The sequence below is a fragment of the Oncorhynchus gorbuscha genome, linkage group LG19, assembly GCF_021184085.1.
Source record: "Oncorhynchus gorbuscha isolate QuinsamMale2020 ecotype Even-year linkage group LG19, OgorEven_v1.0, whole genome shotgun sequence".
NCBI lineage: Eukaryota > Metazoa > Chordata > Actinopteri > Salmoniformes > Salmonidae > Oncorhynchus > Oncorhynchus gorbuscha.
Genome location: NC_060191.1, coordinates 23,518,098 through 23,538,084, shown reverse-complemented (window position 1 = coordinate 23,538,084; position 19,987 = coordinate 23,518,098). Strand labels below are relative to the sequence as shown.

Genomic DNA, 19,987 nt, shown 5'->3' with positions numbered 1-19,987 from the left:
TTTGTTAATTGATCTAATCCAGCCTGTTAGTGGGTGTCATTTTCAGGTATGAGTCCTATGACATGAACTAAATGCCGTCTGTGGGTGCCAACGCTGGTTCATATGGTGTACAGTTCAACACTATGGAGAAGGTATGGAAAGGGAGGTGCTAAAATTCAAATCAACCCCTAGTCCCTATTCCCTATACACTCCCTTAGATCTGAAAAGTCCATTTTGGGATTGGGAATGATTTGATGTGGCTCAGGTTAGCCTGAATGCCAGTCTGTTTCTGCTTAAACTAACTGGCTTTATCACTATCTTGCCAAGAGACACGTCAGCTACAGCAGCAACAGATTGGCATCCTTGCTACTGGTGTTGGTGTGGTGGGTACAATCTACACCAGAGCAAGTAGAATGAAGATGATAACGGGTTACGAGTAGCCTGGTCCCAGATCTGTTCACTCTGTTTTCCCAACTCCTATGGTCACTGTCGTGCAATGATTGCAAGACAGCATCAACCAATCTGGGACCAGGCTAGACTAGAAGGGCATTCTGCCCCATGTACCCCCTCACCCCCCTGACCCCACTCAATCCCTGCCCCATACCCCATCCCAGCCCCTTACAGTTGGCTTGTTAATCTTGCTGGCCAGACATGCTCTTGGTCTTCAACTCAGCCAGCTTGCCTGTGACAAAGTTCCACTTGAAGGGTGTGTTCTCGCTCCCTCCTCCCAGCATGGCGTATTTGGAGAAGCTAGTGTTGCTCCCTCCTCCTCCATCTTGACTCTGCTCTCCCTCCGTGTTCCCCCCCTGGTAACTCTCCCCCCCTCCTCCCTCACCAGCTCCCTCTCCCACCGCCTCCTGACCCTCCTCCACCGTGCCCGTCTCGTTTGCTGCGGCTTCAGCCTGTTTCGAGGTGGCCATTTGTTTCCAGTTGGTGGCGAAGCTACCCCAGAATCCTGAGGGTCTGGCCGGTCTCTGCGGCTCCTCAGGCATCACTGCTAGTGGACTGGGGATACAAGGAAGGGAAGGGGGACCGTCATTTTGTGTATCATTATATGTTTAACTCAATTCAAATAAATTACATTATTTATGTACTTATTGAATTAAGCATTAGTTCATCAGACATGGCTAATATTCCCATGTTCAGTAGGAGGAGGAGGAAGAGGAGGGGGGAATAGAGAGCTGTGTAGAAGAGTAGAGTCCCACTGACTGGTCTGGGACAGGCGGGCTCTCAGTCTCCTCCAATAGCTGGTGCTCATCCTCTTTGTTGAAGAGTGCTGACATCCTGTTCCAGCCTTTAGCCCCGGCACCCTGCATCTGAACACACACACACACACACACACACACACACACACACACACACACACACACACACACACACACACACACACACACACACACACACACACACACACACACACACACACACACACACACACACACACACACACACACACAGTGTCAAAGGTGTGTGAGTGTGTGCACTGGACCACTGTCTAATGCCAATCCTTCGGAATGTGATTCATGTTAGATGAACGTGTAAAGTCTGCATTAAGTTCCATGCTCTGTGTGTGTGTGTGTGTGTGTGTGTGTGTGTGTGTGTGTGTGTGTGTGTGTGTGTGTGTGTGTGTGTGTGTGTGTGTGTGTGTGTGTGTGTGTGTGTGTGTGTGTGTGTGTGTGTGTGTGTGTGTGTGTGTGTGTGTGTGTGCTTACTCTCTTGGCCAGCTGAGACACTGAGTTGGGTCCCTCATCCTCCTGGACAGGGCTCATGCCAATCTCTGCATTATTGACCTGGGAACACAAGCCCAGCAATGACCATCACACATTTATATTGTCAGCCTCAGCACAGCAGTACAGAGTTCTGGGTAAAAACACATGCTGTACTCAGCTACCCCGCTTTTCAGTGCATTTATTGGTAGTGATTGCCCTCTAGTGCGTTAATATACACACTACAAGCACTTTCCAGAAAAAGAAATACACAGAACATGTCAACATGTCATGTCATCTCTTCAAAGGGGGGACACTCTTGACCCAAACTGCTACAGACCTATATCTATCCTACCATGCCTTTCTAAGGTCTTCGAAAGCCAAGTCAACAAACAGATTACCGACCATTTCGAATCTAACCATACCTTCTCTGCTATGCAATCTGGTTTCAGAGCTGGTCATGGGTGCACCTCAGCCACGCTCAAGGTCCTAAACGATATCTTAACCCCATCGATAAGAAACATTACTGTGCAGCCGTATTCATTGATCTGGCCAAGGCTTTCGATTCTGTCAACCACCACATCCTCATCGGCAGACTCGACAGCCTTGGTTTCTCAAATGATTGCCTCGCCTGGTTCACCAACTACTTCTCTGATAGAGTTCAGTGTGTCAAATCGGAGGGTCTGCTGTCCGGACCTCTGGCAGTCTCTATGGGGGTGCCACAGGGTTCAATTCTTGGACCGACTCTCTTCTCTGTATACATCAATGAGGTCGCTCTTGCTGCTGGTGAGTCCCTGATCCACCTCTACGCAGACGACACCATTCTGTATACTTCCGGCCCTTCTTTGGACACTGTGTTAACAACCCTCCAGGCAAGCTTCAATGCCATACAACTCTCCTTCCGTGGCCTCCAATTGCTCTTAAATACAAGTAAAACTAAATCCATGCTCTTCAACCGATCGCTACCTGCACCTACCCGCCTGTCCATAATCACTACTCTGGACGGCTCTGACTTAGAATACGTGGACAACTACAAATACTTAGGTGTCTGGTTAGACTGTAAACTCTCCTTCCAGACCCATATCAAACATCTCCAATCCAAAGTTAAATCTAGATTTGGCTTCCTATTTCGCAACAAAGCATCCTTCACTCATGCTGCCAAACATACCCTTGTAAAACTGACCATCCTACCAATCCTCGACTTTGGCGATGTCATTTACAAAATAGCCTCCAATACCCTACTCAACAAATTGGATGCAGTCTATCACAGTGCAATCCGTTTTGTCACCAAAGCCCCATATACTACCCACCATTGCTACCTGTACGCTCTCGTTGGCTGGCCCTCGCTTCATACTCGTCGCCAAACCCACTGGCTCCATGTCATCTACAAGACCCTGCTAGGTAAAGTCCCCCCTTATCTCAGCTCGCTGGTCACCATAGCATCTCCCACCTGTAGCACACGCTCCAGCAGGTATATCTCTCTGGTCACCCCCAAAACCAATTCTTTCTTTGGCCGTCTCTCCTTCCAGTTCTCTGCTGCCAGTGACTGGAACGAACTGCAAAAATCTCTGAAACTGGAAACACTTATCTCCCTCACTAGCTTTAAGCACCAACTGTCAGAGCATCTTACAGATTACTGCACCTGTACATAGCCCACCTATAATTTAGCCCAAACAACTACCTCTTTCCCAACTGTATTTAATTTATTTATTTATTTTGCTCCTTTGCACCCCATTATTTTTATGTCTACTTTGCACATTCTTCCATTGCAAAACTACCATTCCAGTGTTTTACTTGCTATATTGTATTTACTTTGCCACCATGGCCTTTTTTGCCTTTACCTCCCTTCTCACCTCATTTGCTCACATTGTATATAGACTTGTTTATACTGTATTATTGACTGTATGTTTGTTTTACTCCATGTGTAACTCTGTGTCGTTGTATCTGTCGAACTGCTTTGCTTTATCTTGGCCAGGTCGCAATTGTAAATGAGAACTTGTTCTCAACTTGCCTACCTGGTTAAATAAAGGTGAAATAAAAAAAAAAAAAAAAAAAGGAAAAGTCTGTCATTGAAAAGGCTGGACAGTGCCCAAATGTAACACATAATCCACATCAACAGCAAAATCTTCATTTGTAGCAGCATCCTTTACTCTATTGAGGAAGTCCGATCGGGCTAAAGTCCCCCCATAACTCAAAGATCTCTAAGGAAACGATGTATTCAAACATCATTCTAATGCAGTATCGTTCACATAGGCCCTGTCACCATGTCCAGGACACAGGGAGGGAGGTTGGTCTGAACAGACCTCGCGTCTCAGGGGGTGATCTAGGATCAGCCCCCACTCCTATCCATATAATATTATTCATTATTATCTAATAGGCAAAACTGATCCTAGATCAGCACTCCTACTCTGAGACTTGAACACAGGACATTCTGTCTGTATCCGTTTCGTCCCCCTGTCACTGGAATGCCATCTAATCCGTGTACGCAGCTCCAGTTCGAGATCAGGTTTCCGATGTTCCGAAGAACTGGGTCGTCCTTATTCCTACAGCACGTTCCAATCCCGGACACATCAGGGGTGTCGAGAGACAAGAAAAAATCCTGTGAACTCAATCATCGAAAGACCCTTGGATTTTTTTAACAACCATTCAATATCGGGCATCACTGATAGTATGTCTGACAGCACTCATAGCTTGTCCATCATATTAGCTAACATAGGTTACAGTATGAGGGTTGGGTGAATGTTCATATGAATAAACCAGTAGCTACTGCAGACAGAGTACTATAGCAACGATTTGGGTTTCGGTTTTGCAATTGAAAGCCTATGCTACAGTGATTAGCGTGGTTCAGCCAAAACTATAACAAAGCACAAGAGGAACTGCTCTGCAGTTTCCTCAAAGCTCCAGCAGAAATAAGCCTTCAACAACCATGAATAAAACGTCAACAACAATGGATAAGCAAACCAGCAGATCGGTCGCTGTGCGAACCCACAGCGATCCTAAATGAGAGGTTGTGTGTATCAAGCGTCTCAGAGTAGGAGTGCTGATTTAGCATTAGTTGTACCTTTTAGATCCCAAGTGAATAAGACTACCTTAGTGGCGGTGGGGAATTGATCCCAGATCAGCGCTCTTACCTGCTTGCTTTCTCTTTACCTGATCTGACATCAGTGCCCACACCTGACAAACACAAACTTGAATTCGTGGAACACAAACTCGAATCAGGGAGAGCAAGACATCTGCAGATGAGAGATAAGCTTTTTATTTTCCTACCTCTTCCTCCGTGTACTCCTCTAGGTCCGGGTTCAGGGTCTTCAGCACTTTGCTCTTGTACACGTTCCATATGGGATTCATGCTTGTTCACCCTACAGGACCTCTAGAACTGTTGAAACAACTCTCAGTAAGGCCTCGCAGCTTCGTGAGGCAGACCACCCTCCAACAAAGTCCCCTCTGCAGGTCTTCTCAGTTTGACTAATGCCCTTTTCCCATTCGTACACTTCCAGCTCTTAGACAACGACTCAGCCTCGACGGAACGTTTGACCTGACTCACCCTAGGCCTGTCTACAGTGTTGTAGGCCTGTGCTGTTTCATGTTGTTAGAATGTCAATGTCTCTTGTCAGGAACACAGGTTGCTGGTAACATCCCTATGAAGCATCTGATCAGCTAGAGGAATCAAACAGTTGCCGATGTGAGCACACACACACACAACCCCGGTGCATGTACGCAATCACACACACAAACACACACCAACACACACACCGTCACGGTTCTGGATTCAGGCTGCATCGGTTACCTGGAAACAGGTGTGGGTTTCCTCATGTATTTTTCAGCAGGGCTCTTTCCCAGAGGTAGTGGGCCATTGTCGGCTGGCACCGCTAGACTGGCCACTGTAACCCTAACCCAGTGGGCGCTGGCTCCACCCGGGTGCCATGTTTAGATGCCCGTTACACTCAGATACTGATTAGAGTATATGTCCCATTTGGCCAACATTATGAGAAGTCAGGCCCAAAGCCCAATGATGCTCCTGTTCAGTAGATCAGTACACAGGGCTTAATCTTCCTCCTCGTTGGTAGTCGTTCATTTCTGTCACACGTTGTCATGTGGTAGACTACAAGCAAGATCAGCTCTTTATAAAATGTGGGACGATTCTGGCTGAACGTTCAGGGCAGACTACTGCTACCAAATGAAGTTGTACCATCGCGACATGTACGTCGATACACTAGGGTCGGGGGACTAAAGAGTAGAGTACTTCATGGACTCCAGATACATTTGAAAAGTGTTGAGTGACAAAACTTTATCATGTCTTTCTTGTTTCTTTCTTTATCTTCTACCTAATTAACTTTTAGTGCCTTTGTACACTGCAAACTCCAATCCTTACCTGTTCACCTCCTTGGAGAGCTGGATTCCAAGTTCTGGTTTGTTGGCAACCTGAGGAGGGCTTGCCAGTGTAATGTAGATGGAGACAGATATCATAAAGCTTTGATGACCTATACGGTTTCATTGACTACTGAGCACAATACAACCAGATATTTAAAGGAAATATGTTTCTGCACGATTTTTATAAACTCTTCGAAAACAGTTTTACAAAGTTTCATTATTTATTATCTGACTTTATTTATTACAAAAAAAGTGTTATATAGTTTTGCGTACACCAATCATAACCATGGTAAATATAGCCTCAATCCTAAATGCATTGGTGGTGTTTTGACAATGTAATATTGGCAGCCTTGACGATAATCTTGATTCTACTACACGTCGGTGTGATCTTAGCATGCCTGTAGTTCTCACTATGCCGGTTTTGATGACCATGTAGAGTTCCACTTAATGAGGGGCTGTATAACTATAAGATTGACTTCAATAATATATGGGCTTGTATGAGAGAGGCATACACACACACACACACACACACACACACACACACACACACACACACACACACACACACACACACACACACACACACACACACACACACACACACACACACACACACACACACACACACACACACACACACACACACACACACACACACAGTATAGGCTTGACTGCTGATGGATGTTTCCCGTTTCCAGCCACTGATCATGGCTGCCCGGGATTGGATGTCCTCAGATGGAGATATCCAAATATTTATCTGGGTCCTATTCATTAGGAAACAAGGTTTTTTATTGTAAACCAGTGCCTGTTGTACAGGCCTAAAACTCACTGATCCCCTTCACTCACAGTGTGTTGTTAGTGTTTGCTGCACCTGATCATCATGCCTCTGTCTGCTGAACGGTTGTGTCCTTCTACATTAAAGTTCCATCTGCATTATTCAACAGGAAGTCTACTGGCACAGCAAATCAACTTAGACTTAGGCTGGGATTCAATCCCAAGGTGTGTCACCCTGTACCTAGTTCTAGTCAAGGAATGATCAAAACTCACTAATATTGTAGGAATGTAGCCTCCGCTATGTATTGTAGGCTATATGGGCCTTCTATTTCATGCATTTTCTCCTTATAGACCATAGACCATAACCCTCCACTTAGCTCCATCCTCAATCAATCCTAAGAGGCCAGACTGATCTGACAGCACTGGCCATCTGGAGGTGAAAGAAACAGCATTGGGTTTTCCTTTACCTTGCGCTCAACCTCACATGTGTCTTATTCCATTAGATTTACAATGCATTATCCCTTCTTCCCTTCCTTGAAGTAATCACTGATCTTTAAGTGATTGGATTGGTGTAGGCAAGGCTTTGACCAATCCAAACCATTTAGATCTGTGATAACCAGGAACAGAGGAAGGCTCTGACATGTGGAGTACATCCTTTGTGCATTGCCTTTCATGGCCACTAGATGACTCAGGAAGTCTAAACGTTAATATTTCACGATAGTTTTTTGTGTGTGTTTGACTTCATGGATAAGAATGTATTGATTTACCTTGTCCTGCTTTACCTTTGCTCCTTGACTCAGGATTGATTTACCCTTTATGTTATTACATATGGGGCATGAAACCAGTTGAAACCGGTGTATCTGTACGAGGCTACCAAACTAAATCAATTGTGGTGGGCTAGGAAATTTGAGGAGAAGAAACACCGAATGCTCTTTTTAATGATTGTTTAAGGGGGTGTTGTATGTGAATGTTGGCTAAAAAGAAGTCAGAAATCATCTTGCATCTGTAAAGTGTGATACACCTTGACAGTCGGTTACTTCCTGGTACATGTCAGTTTAAAGTGGCAATCAGCAGTTGAAACAATAACAAAGCACTTCCCCTGCCCCTGTTTCGCTAAAAACCTGTGGGGCTGGAGAAATGTAACCACTCTAAAAACCTGTGGGGCTGGAGAAATGTAACCACTCTAAAAACCTGTGGGGCTGGAGAAATGTAACCACTCTAAAAAACATGTGGGGCTGGAGAAATGTAACCACTCTAAAAATTATAGACAGAGTTTAGTTTTAACCATGTTTTGCGGCTATATCGTGTTTGTTTACATTTACTTTGTTTCCAAACTAAGCTTATATTTTGACGGTTGAACTAAGCTCATGAGGCATTTATAAGTGATATTCTTAAAGAATCAGTAGGTGCATATTAATATAGAAGCCCAAAAATGTTGCAACTGCTGATTGCCTCTTTAAGGAAAAGTATAAAGTAATTGAAGGAAGGGTGTTGGGGTGACATTATTAGTATGGAGAGTATCATATCAAGCTTAGTGAGTAAATGTTCCCAAATCAATGATTATGGAACAATGCTTTTCTCTCCATATGTAGAAAAGTAAAGTCCAACAACATAGCAGTAATCATTATAGGTCACCTAATTCCTGGGACTAGGAACATCAGTAAATGTAAAACATACTGTATGTGTGTGTGCACATGTGTGTGTGTTTGTGTGTGCCTGCCCACCTGCCTGCCTTTTTGTGTATGTATGTATGTATGTATGTATGTATGTATGTATGTATGTATGTATGTATGTATGTATGTATGTATGTATGTATGTATGTATGTATGTATGTATGTATGTATGTATGTATGTATGTATGTATGTATGTATGTATGTATGTATGTATGTATGTATGTATGTATGTATGTATGTATGTATGTATGTATGTATAGTAACTACATTTTAGCAGTGAGGGCTAAGGGTAGATGCATTTCCACAATACACCAACAGGTGGCAACGGGGAGCCATGTCACTACTCTCAGCTCTGGGCATGAAGCACTACCCGAAATGTAGAACAAAATGTACAGAACACAGTGTTCCATCCACACACACACAGTTTTATCTAGCACTTCCTAACATTACTCTTCAGGCAGCATTGGTTCTGTGTTTATGTCCAGACGCTTCTCTTGTTTTGTATCGCTCAATATTCTTTATTATTATACTCACCAACTGCACCTTCTTCCTGACTCCTAGCGTCATTGTTACAGAATACTGCCTCTACAAATGGAAGCACTAGGGACTCAAAACATCTCCTAGACGGTCGGCGAACAGGGACACCTACTTCTCCAACGCCACAATGAGCTGGCGCAACTGGGAATGTCTATGTATGAGGTCCTCCGTGTTCTTCAATGTCTCGATATTACCCAAGGGGCGTCACCTCCAACGAGCGGAGGATTCTCTGCCACAAGTCAACCCAGCGAGCCAGCACCCCAGCCCATCCAGCATTCCACCCAGGTCAGCGATGGCCGTTTGTCCTCCCCCGGAGAAATACAAGAAAGAGATTGCGTTTTAATCTGACAAAGCCGATGTCCTGTTCAGTCTCTACGACTCGGGAGATGTTCCTGTCCTGAGTATACCCACAGTTCTCGAGTCTTGACCCTGTGCTCCTGGACGTAGTTGTGAACATTCGCCAGGCCCTGGAGAGGGAACCTGCTACCTGTCCTCCTGAGCGCAGCTACGTTCCCACGGGGATAAGGGACCGGCTGCTGACCTGGGCGCACCTACGTTCCCACAGGGACAAGGGATCGGCTGCTGACCTGGGCGCACCTACGTTCCCACGGGGACAAGGGATCGGCTGCTGACCTGGGCGCACCTACGTTCCCAAGGGGATAAGGGATCTGCTGCTGACCTGGGCGCACCTACGTTCCCACGGGGATAAGGGATCGGCTGCTGACCTGGGCGCATCTACGTTCCCACGGGGATAAGGGATCGGCTGCTGACCTGGGCACACCTACGTTCCCACGGGGATAAGGGATCGGCTGCTGACCTGGGCGCACCTACGTTCCCACGGGGATAAGGGATCGGCTGCTGACCTGGGCACACTTACGTTCCCACGGCGATAAGGGATCGGCTGCTGACCTGGGCACACCTACGTTCCCACAGGATAAGGGATCGGCTCCTGACCTGGGCACACCTACGTTCCCACGGGGATAAATTGATCGGCTGCTGACCTGGGCACACCTACGTTCCCACAGGATAAGGGATCGGCTGCTGACCTGGGCACACCTACGTTCCCACGGGGATAAGGGATCGGCTGCTGACCTGGGCACACCTACGTTCCCACGGCGATAAGGGATCGGCTGCTGACCTGGGCACACACAGCTGTCGTTGCTGGACATCCAGGTATCACCCGCACTATTCAATCCATCTCTGGAAAGTACTGGTGGCAAACATTAGCGCAGGACGTCACTCGCTACATCAACTCCTGTTCCGTATGTGCCTAAACAAAATCTCCCCGGCATGATCCAGCAGGGAAACTCCTTCCCCTTCCTGTGCCTCAGCATCCCCGGTCTCATCTGTCCACTGATTTTGTCACTGATCTTCCCTCCTCTGATGGTTTCACCAGCATTTTAGTGGTTGGGGACAGGTTCTTTATATCCTGCCGTTTTACCCCTCTCTCTGGTTTCCCTACCACTCCCCAGGTTGCTGAGGCACTGTTCCAGCAGGTCTTCTGGCACTATGGCCTTCTGGAAGACATTGTCTCTGACCGCTGCCCCCAATACATGTCAAGGGTATAGAAAGCCTTCGTGGAGACACTGGGGGATCACGGTCAGCCTCACTTCTGGGTACAGGCCTCAGTCTAACGGGCAGATGGAGAGGATGAACCAGGAGCTGGGGAGGTTCCTGAGGCTCTGTTGGACTCCAAACTAGACTGAAGCTCCTGCGGTGGACAAGTGGTGCAGGCGTGAAGAATACGTTTGGAACGATGCCTACGTGAGGCTCCAGCGCACCGTCCTCCATCAGAAAGAGTAGACTGATTCGCCACTGCAGTGAGGCCTCCATGTTCCATCCTGGTGTTCACAGCTGGCTCTCCACCAGGAACCTCCCACTCCGCCTGCCATGTAAAACGCTGAGCCCCTGGGTTTGTGGGGCCGTTCAAGGTCCTCCAGAGGGTCAACGAGGTGACGTGTAGATTACAGCTCCCCACTAACTACCAGATCTCACCCTCTTTTCATGTTTCCCTCCTCAGGCCGGTGGTTCCTGGTCCCCTGGCTGAAGCCATCCCCAACACACAACACTCCTCCGCCTCCCCTGGACATTGATGGAATCCCCGCCAATGCCATCAGATCCCTCCTGCACTCCCAACGTCATGGGGGTCGGCTTCAGTACCTGGTGGACGACACTCTAGATCGTCCACCGGGGGGGCGAGGGGGGGCGTTACAGTCACGTCTACTCCCCCTCTTGCGATCGTTGTTGCCAGTTTACTAACCACTGGTCCCGGCAACCCATCATTACACTCCCATGGCAACCCTCATTACACACACCTTTATGTCCAGACGCTTCTCTTGTTTTTTATCGCTCAATGTGCTTTATCATTATACTCACCAACTGCACCTGCTTCCTGACTCCCAGCGTCACTGTTATACAACGCTGCTGGGTTTTTCACACTCAACAGTTTCCTGGGTGTATCAAGAATGGTCCACCACCCAATGGACATCCAGCCAACTTGACACAACTGTGAGAAACATTGGAGTCAACATGGGCCAGCATCCCTGTGGTACGCTTTCGACACCTTGTAGAGTTCATGCTTCGTCAAATTGATGCTGTTCTGAGGGCAAAAGGGGGTGAGGGGGGGGGGTGAAACTCAATATTAGGATGGTCTTCCTAATGTTTTGAACGCTCAGTGTATATAGATAATAGGCTTCTTGTACTTGGATTCCTTATCAAGACAGGACAAAAAATGCTTACAGAGGAAAGTGAATCTGCTTAAGAAACCAAACAGAATGGGTGGCATGTTGGTGACTGATGGCGGTCCTTGGTGGTCTGTAGTGGATTAGCCTGCATGGGGGTTCGTGACCCTGGACATTAGGGTGTCTCTGTTTCTCTCTGCCTTAGGCTTTATTCAGGAAGGTACACAGTCACCCCATGATGAACGCGACTAACGGTTTTGTAGACTGAAGAGACAGTGAGATAGGGTCATGGGTTGAGGTTAGAAATCCCCACTAGGACAGTGTACTGTACAGCCTTGAAAAAAGCACATTATCGCCTTAAATATGTCACATGAAGAGTACGTTGATATTTGTAGGTTAAGTGATCTACAAGCCCATTTTTGTGTTGGTATCATCTCTCGAACAGCTGATGGAGAATAATGACTAACAGATCAACACATCTTTGAGGCACTTTATCACGTGGATCCTCAGACTACCGATGTATGGTGTGTTTTCGCTCATCACCTCGAAACCAAAGAACTCCAACCGAACTGTAGTCATCTGATGAGTCTTCACCGTGCACTCACATACACCATGGTCCATTACCCAGAATGCATCTCAGAGTTAGCAGAATACCCACACACCATGGGCTACTGTAAGACCAGTCGTTGTTTGCGGCTGTGCGCAAAAGTATCCACTTCCATGCACCTTGTAGAATTGCTATATTGGTATGAGGATCTTGGCAGATGTCAATATATCTGCGCTCGTCCCTTTTCCCTTTCGTTATCTGAATCCCAAATCAAACTCTGGCTCCTCCTTTCTAGTCTCTAGGTCCTAATGGGAATCTGAAGGGATTGGATAGGTGCAAGCAATATGGCCAAATTCCACACAGTCTAATAAGGTGAAGCACGGGTGTGGGGTGAAGTTTCACCTAGATCTTGAGTCAGTTTTGCATTTTCCTATTAACAGATAAGGTTGGGATTGGGGGAGCTAGGACACGCACACACACACACGACACGGACTCGCATTTAGTATTTAGTATTTAGTATTATGCATCTGGCTGTTCCGCTCGGGCAGCCGAGCGGAAATGGAGGAAAACTCGCCTCCCTGCGGACCTGGCATCCTTTCACTCCTTCACTCCCTCCTCTCTACATTTTCCTCCTCTGTCTCTGCTGCTAAAGCCACTTTCTACCACGCTAAATTCCAAGCATCTGCCTCTAACCCTAGGAAGCTCTTTGCCACCTTCTCCTCCCTCCTGAATCCTCCGCCCCCCCCCCCTCCTCCCTCTCTGCAGATGACTTCGTCAACCATTTTGAAAAGAAGGTCGACGACATCCGATCCTCGTTTGCTAAGTCAAACGACACCGCTGGTTCTGCTCACACTGCCCTACCCTGTGCTCTGACCTCTTTCTCCCCTCTCTCTCCAGATGAAATCTCTCGTCTTGTGACGGCCGGCCGCCCAACAACCTGCCCGCTTGACCCTATCCCCTCCTCTCTTCTCCAGACCATTTCCGGAGACCTTCTCCCTTACCTCACCTCGCTCATCAACTCATCCCTGACCGTTGGCTACGTCCCTTCCGTCTTCAAGAGAGCGAGAGTTGCACCCCTTCTGAAAAAACCTACACTCGATCCCTCCGATGTCAACAATTACAGACCAGTATCCCTTCTTTCTTTTCTCTCCAAAACTCTTGAACGTGCCGTCCTTGGCCAGCTCTCCCGCTATCTCTCTCTGAATGACCTTCTTGATCCAAATCAGTCAGGTTTCAAGACTAGTCATTCAACTGAGACTGCTCTCCTCTGTATCACGGAGGCGCTCCGCACTGCTAAAGCTAACTCTCTCTCCTCTGCTCTCATCCTTCTAGATCTATCGGCTGCCTTCGATACTGTGAACCATCAGATCCTCCTCTCCACCCTCTCCGAGTTGGGCATCTCCGGCGCGGCCCACGCTTGGATTGCGTCCTACCTGACAGGTCGCTCCTACCAGGTGGCGTGGCGAGAATCTGTCTCCTCACCACGCGCTCTCACCACTGGTGTCCCCCAGGGCTCTGTTCTTGGCCCTCTCCTATTCTCGCTATACACCAAGTCACTTGGCTCTGTCATAACCTCACATGGTCTCTCTTATCATTGCTATGCAGACGACACACAATTAATCTTCTCCTTTCCCCCTTCTGATGACCAGGTGGCGAATCGCATCTCTGCATGTCTGGCAGACATATCAGTGTGGATGACGGATCACCACCTCAAGCTGAACCTCGGCAAGACGGAGCTGCTCTTCCTCCCGGGGAAGGACTGCCCGTTCCATGATCTCGCCATCACGGTTGACAACTCCATTGTGTCCTCCTCCCAGAGCGCCAAGAACCTTGGCGTGATCCTGGACAACACCCTGTCGTTCTCAACTAACATCAAGGCGGTGGCCCGTTCCTGTAGGTTCATGCTCTACAACATCCGCAGAGTACGACCCTGCCTCACACAGGAAGCGGCGCAGGTCCTAATCCAGGCACTTGTCATCTCCCGTCTGGATTACTGCAACTCGCTGTTGGCTGGGCTCCCTGCCTGTGCCATTAAACCCCTTCAACTCATCCAGAACGCCGCAGCCCGTCTGGTGTTCAACCTTCCCAAGTTCTCTCACGTCACCCCGCTCCTCCGTTCTCTCCACTGGCTTCCAGTTGAAGCTCGCATCCGCTACAAGACCATGGTGCTTGCCTACGGAGCTGTGAGGGGAACGGCACCTCAGTACCTCCAGGCTCTGATCAGGCCCTACACCCAAACAAGGGCACTGCGTTCATCCACCTCTGGCCTGCTCGCCTCCCTACCACTGAGGAAGTACAGCTCCCGCTCAGCCCAGTCAAAACTGTTCGCTGCCCTGGCCCCCCAATGGTGGAACAAACTCCCTCACGACGCCAGGACAGCGGAGTCAATCACCACCTTCCGGAGACACCTGAAACCCCACCTCTTTAAGGAATACCTAGGATAGGTTAAGTAATCCCTCTCACCCCACCCCCCCTAAGTTTTAGATGCACTATTGTAAGTGACTGTCCCACTGGATGTCATAAGGTGAATGCACCAATTTGTAAGTCGCTCTGGATAAGAGCGTCTGCTAAATGACTTAAATGTAAATGTAAATGTATGTGCACAGAATGTTCCCCATCGAAATAGCACCTTATGTAAAGAGATCAACCCTGGGAGGATTCCAACTGGTTGGCCCTCCTCTCCATGCCAAACACAGTATGGTTCCTATAGTCAAGGCCTAGTGGCTGGAGTGGACTGGACTGATATCCTCCTAGGGGGTCCTTTATGACAGGCTGAGTCCCACATGGCACCCTAATCCTTTTATAGTGCATTGCTTTTGACCAGGCCCCATAGGACTGGACAAAAAGTAGTGCACTAGGGAATAGTATGCCATTTGGTACTCACCCTTGGGTCGTCCAGTGTGTCCAGGGACATCTTCCCAATCAACATGTTGACGCTGAAGACAAATATAGATGCCAAACCAATGGTGGGTTTAATCTGCACAAAATGACCATTATTTTGCCATCTACATATGACACTAGCTCCTCAGGCAATGCATTTTACACAAACAAGTCACATGTCATGTTACTATGATCCATAAACTAGGAGTAGGACACCACTCCTAATATATTTCAAAGCTAGATTTTTTTTTACATGCATCTATGCTCTACTTGTCTTTACAAACACGTAGAGACAAACATACACCCAGCACAGGAGGCTGCTGAGGGGAGGACGGCTCATAATAATGTCTGGGATGGAATGAATGGAATGGCATCAAAAATATGGAAACCATGTGTTTGTTGTATTTGATACCATTCCACTGATTCTGCTCCAGCCATGACCATGAGCCCGTCTTCCCCAATTAAGGTGCCACCAACCTCCTGTGACACCCAGCAACATGTTTGCTGTTAGCACACACAACAACAATCCAAGTTCTCCAAACCCTCCCTGTCCTTGGTTCAGCAGAGAGCTTTAAGTTACTGCTTCTGGGAGGTGCAGCCATTATTAGATACTATTCCGTGTGTTAGATACTCACACTCTTCTGTGTGTTAGATACTCACACTCTTCCGTGTGTTAGATACTCACACTCTTCCGTGTGTTAGATACACTCTTCCGTGTGTTTGATACTCACACTCTTCCGTGTGTTAGATACTCACACTCTTCCGTGTGTTAGATACTCACACTCTTCCGTGTGTTAGATACACTCTTCCGTGTGTTTGATACACTCTTCCGTGTGTTTGATACTCACACTCTTCCGTGTGTTAGATACACTCTTCCATGTGTTAGATACACTCTTCCATGTGTTAGATACACTCTTCCGTGTGTTTGATACACTCTTCCGTGTGTTTGATACTCACACTCTTCCGTGTGTTAGATACACTCTTCCGTGTGTTAGATACACTCTTCCGTGTGTTTGATACACTCTTCCGTGTGTTTGATACTCACACTCTTCCGTGTGTTAGATACACTCTTCCGTGTGTTTGATACTCACACTCTTCCGTGTGTTTGATACTCACACTCTTCCGTGTGTTAGATACTCACACTCTTCCGTGTGTTAGATACTCACACTCTTCCGTGTGTTAGATACTCACACTCTTCCGTGTGTTTCATACTCACACTCTTCCGTGTGTTAGATACTCACACTCTTCCGTGTGTTAGATTCTCACACTCTTCCGTGTGTTAGATACTCACACTCTTCCGTGTGTTAGATACTCACACTCTTCCGTGTGTTAGATACTCACACTCTTCCGTGTGTTAGATACTCACACTCTTCCGTGTATTTGCGTAACGCTCCACATGGGATGCCAAGAAATGGACTGATAGAGGAGCATTGTAGCTAGTGGTCCTCAATGACCATGAGGATTGTCACTTGTGCTTTCCCATTGAACTTGTATTGTGGTGTTGCCGTACAAAGATAGTGTTGATTCTTTAACCTGCGTAGCCCAGCTATGTCATAGATCATGACTCTGTCACGCCCTGACCGTAGATTGCTTTGTATGTTTCTATTTTTAGTTTGTTCAGGGTGTGATGTGGGTGGGTATTCTATTTTTTTGTTCTATGTTTGTATTTCTATGTGTTTGGCCTGGATTGGTTCCCAATCAGAGGCAGCTGTCAATCGTTGTCTCTGATTGAGAACCATACTTAGGCAGCCTGGTTTCGCCCTTGAGTTGTGGGTAGTTGTTTTCTGTTTTGTGTGTATCACCTGACAGAACTGTTTCGTTCTTGTTATTCCTCGTTGTTATTTTGTTTAGTGTTCAGTTTTTGATTAAATTTACAACATGAACACTTACCACACTCCACCTTGGTTCTCTCCTTCTTCCACCTACGACGACCGTTACAGACTCATTAAGAATGATTGGAACACTATAATAGGGGTTCTATATATATGTATATACAAACCCATACGTATGTTTTTGGACAGTGATTCCTCTGTACTCCAGAATTTGAGATTTGAGATCAAATGTTTCATATGAGGTGACAGTTTAGAAATGAAAGCACTTTATAGATCATTTGACGTCAGAAGTATGTGGACAAATTTCATTTATAGTGTACTAAGTGTTAGCAGTTGATGTTATTCTTCAATAACACAGACCCCAAAGCAAATCAGGGGGAGAATTTATCTTTGAAATATTCTTACACAAGGTTGTCCGAAGTTTACTATCTGTTCTAATGTTAATTGCACACAATGACAACATCAAGCTTGTGACTCTACAAACTTATTGGATGCATTTGGTTTTGGTTATGTTTTGGGTTACGTTTTGCCCAATGGCGAGCTTGGGACTATGAGGTTCTACTTGTGTTTTTGTCGAAATGTAGTTATTGGCATAGCCTTGTTCTGTTCAATGGTCTCTACCTAATATAGTACTCTAATGATCTTTGTCACTCTGTAACTTTCTCTCTCATCATTCACAATTAGTTTGTGATTATCCATAATCACGGTAGCATCCACATTCATGTACACATGTAGGTTCTTAATTTGAGCCCGTTTGCTACAGCAAGAAAATAATAATTACAGCAACAGAAAATGTGAATTATTATATAGATATTAGATATATAAAGCTTTCATTACGAAACGGTAAAACATATGCATGAAAATACCCTCAAATAAAAGGTGACATTCTGTCCTGTCACCTCATATAAAACATTTGAGATTCAATCCAAAATCCTGGAGTATAATGACAAATTAAACATGTTAGCATCACTATCCAAACACATATGTAGGGGAGTGTAATCATGTATCACAGTACATGAACAGAGTATGTTCTGTATATTTAGAATCGGAAGAATGTATACAAACCTATACATTCACTCAGCAAACATGACTTTGGCATCATAGTACAGGTTTATGTCATCTGAAATCCCAAACCTTAGTGGAAACAACAGCGAATGACTGTTGTAGTGACGATGAGAGGTGAATGGGTGCTTCATAGTTTGTTACGCAAAAGTTGGAATAGTAGTAGCTAGGAAAATACCTCATTCTACTGCCATTCCCAACAGGCACTTAAAACATGAGTAGCCACACAGCATAGAATGTGTGTGTGTTTGTGTGCAAACCTGTTTATAGGACACAAGCACATGCTTGTGTTTGCTCAATCGCGCGCGCGCACGCACGCACGCACGCACGCACGCACGCACGCACACACACACACACACACACACACACACACACACACACACACACAGGATATATGTCCAAGAGACAACTGTGGTCAACAACCCTTGCATAGTGGACCGGGCACCTACCTACCCACCCACCTGGCCTGTGTACCAATTTGTATAAACTTTAGCCAACTCCTTTGTTGTTGTCATTCCAAACCTGTCTGAGGACCTGGCTTACCACCCATGACCATAATGCCATTTGCAACACTTGTCCCATATAGCCCATAGGTAACATACCTCCATATTGCCAACCCTTGTGTTTACCCCAAAGCACACCCAAAATCCATAAATCAGGAGGCAAAAATAAGCCTGGACGAAAGGTAAAGAGGCTGAGGGAGTAAACAACGGAGCATTCTGGGTGAGAGCCTAATGGCTGACATTAGTGCCCTTTTCATCACAATAATGACCTATCACAGAGTCACCACTACAAACACAGGATGCATTCCTCCAGGCCCCAGCTGCTGATCTGTGGAGGTATACTCAAACACTGGCCAGCCTTCCTGCCCCTCCCCCTTTAGGGCCCCCGTGAGTTGCATTACCAATGGTCCGTAAGGGAAAGGTCTGCGTAATGAAGTCCTAGCCAGTCTCTATATGCATGAGGCATGCAGCGACTCGCCCCTTAACCTCCTCGAGTCGAGGCTGCAAGCTGGAGCATTTCTCATATGCCTGGTAACATTCCGTCACTTAAAGTCAAGCTCCTGAGTAACTTTCACCCCTCTTAACATATAACTACCAACACTTGGAGTGCTTGTAAAAAGCTCTATATCGATGTAGTTTTTACCATTACCCTCTATCTAGATGCAATGCAATAGAAGTTCCCTCGTTGGCCTTCTAGGATTATTAATAGTCCTACAAGGATTGCTCATCTGTCACAGCTGGCATTCATTCATATCATCATAATGTTTCTGTCAGGTCACAAGAGAACATTGGCGTCAGGTTTGGCTGGGGAAAGCAGCTCAACCTTTGTGGGGGTGTTTATTTCGGTGGAGTTTACTGGGGTGCACACGCGCGTGTTCCTGTGTTCCTGGGCAAGCTGGAATGACCTTTGGGCTACTTTGCCAGCTTGTTGAGGGAAACAACGGGGGAGATTTTGGGGTACGCAGTTGCAAAATAGCCCACGGTAAAACTGTTCAAACTGGCTGTGGAGGAGTAGGTTACACAACAAGTTTTCCTGCGTAGTGACACGTACATACACGTACATACACGTACATACACGTACATACACGTACATACACGTACCCTACACCGGACCATATGTCTATGTCTCAGCACGGTTAACGTCTCAGTGGCCGTTATTGAAAATAACACATACATCCGGCATTGGACTGTACAGACGTGCAGATACACACACAAACAAATATGTGTACAGTGAGTTATGACCACAGCCTTGACAAACGGTCGACAGTAATGTATGTTTCAAGGTGCCCAATGCCAGCTGAATAAAGGTGCTCTCCATTGATGACACACAACACACATACCGCAAATGAGCCTGGCTCATGTAGAACCCTTCCTCTACATACATACATGAGGGTAATATTACCCTGTCACTAGGTTGTAGAATAAGGGTCGTACAGGGGGG

General features: G+C 46.6%; 1 protein-coding gene across 1 annotated transcript; it reads right to left on the bottom strand.

Annotated features, from left to right (window-relative positions):
* Positions 1 to 611: 611 nt before the first annotated feature.
* LOC124004864 (uncharacterized protein C1orf232) lies at positions 612 to 5,378 on the bottom strand. The gene is made up of 4 exons (XM_046313693.1): positions 4,953 to 5,378; positions 1,692 to 1,769; positions 1,189 to 1,295; positions 612 to 984 (listed from the first exon to the last, which is right to left on the bottom strand). Exons 1-4 carry the CDS (start codon positions 5,031 to 5,033, stop codon positions 612 to 614), a joined length of 639 nt encoding a protein of 212 aa, XP_046169649.1. The 5' UTR covers positions 5,034 to 5,378.
* Between the last annotated feature and the right edge of the window lie 14,609 nt (positions 5,379 to 19,987).

Coding starts and splice junctions, on each gene's coding strand:
- LOC124004864 (XM_046313693.1), bottom strand. CDS start 5,033: ATGAATCCCATATGGAACGTGTACAAGAGCAAAGTGCTGAAGACCCTG. Junction 1,770..4,952: donor AGGAGTACACGGAGGAAGAG/GTAGGAAAATAA, acceptor TTGTGTTCCCAG/GTCAATAATGCAGAGATTGG. Junction 1,296..1,691: donor TGTCTCAGCTGGCCAAGAGA/GTAAGCACACAC, acceptor GTGTGTGTTCAG/ATGCAGGGTGCCGGGGCTAA.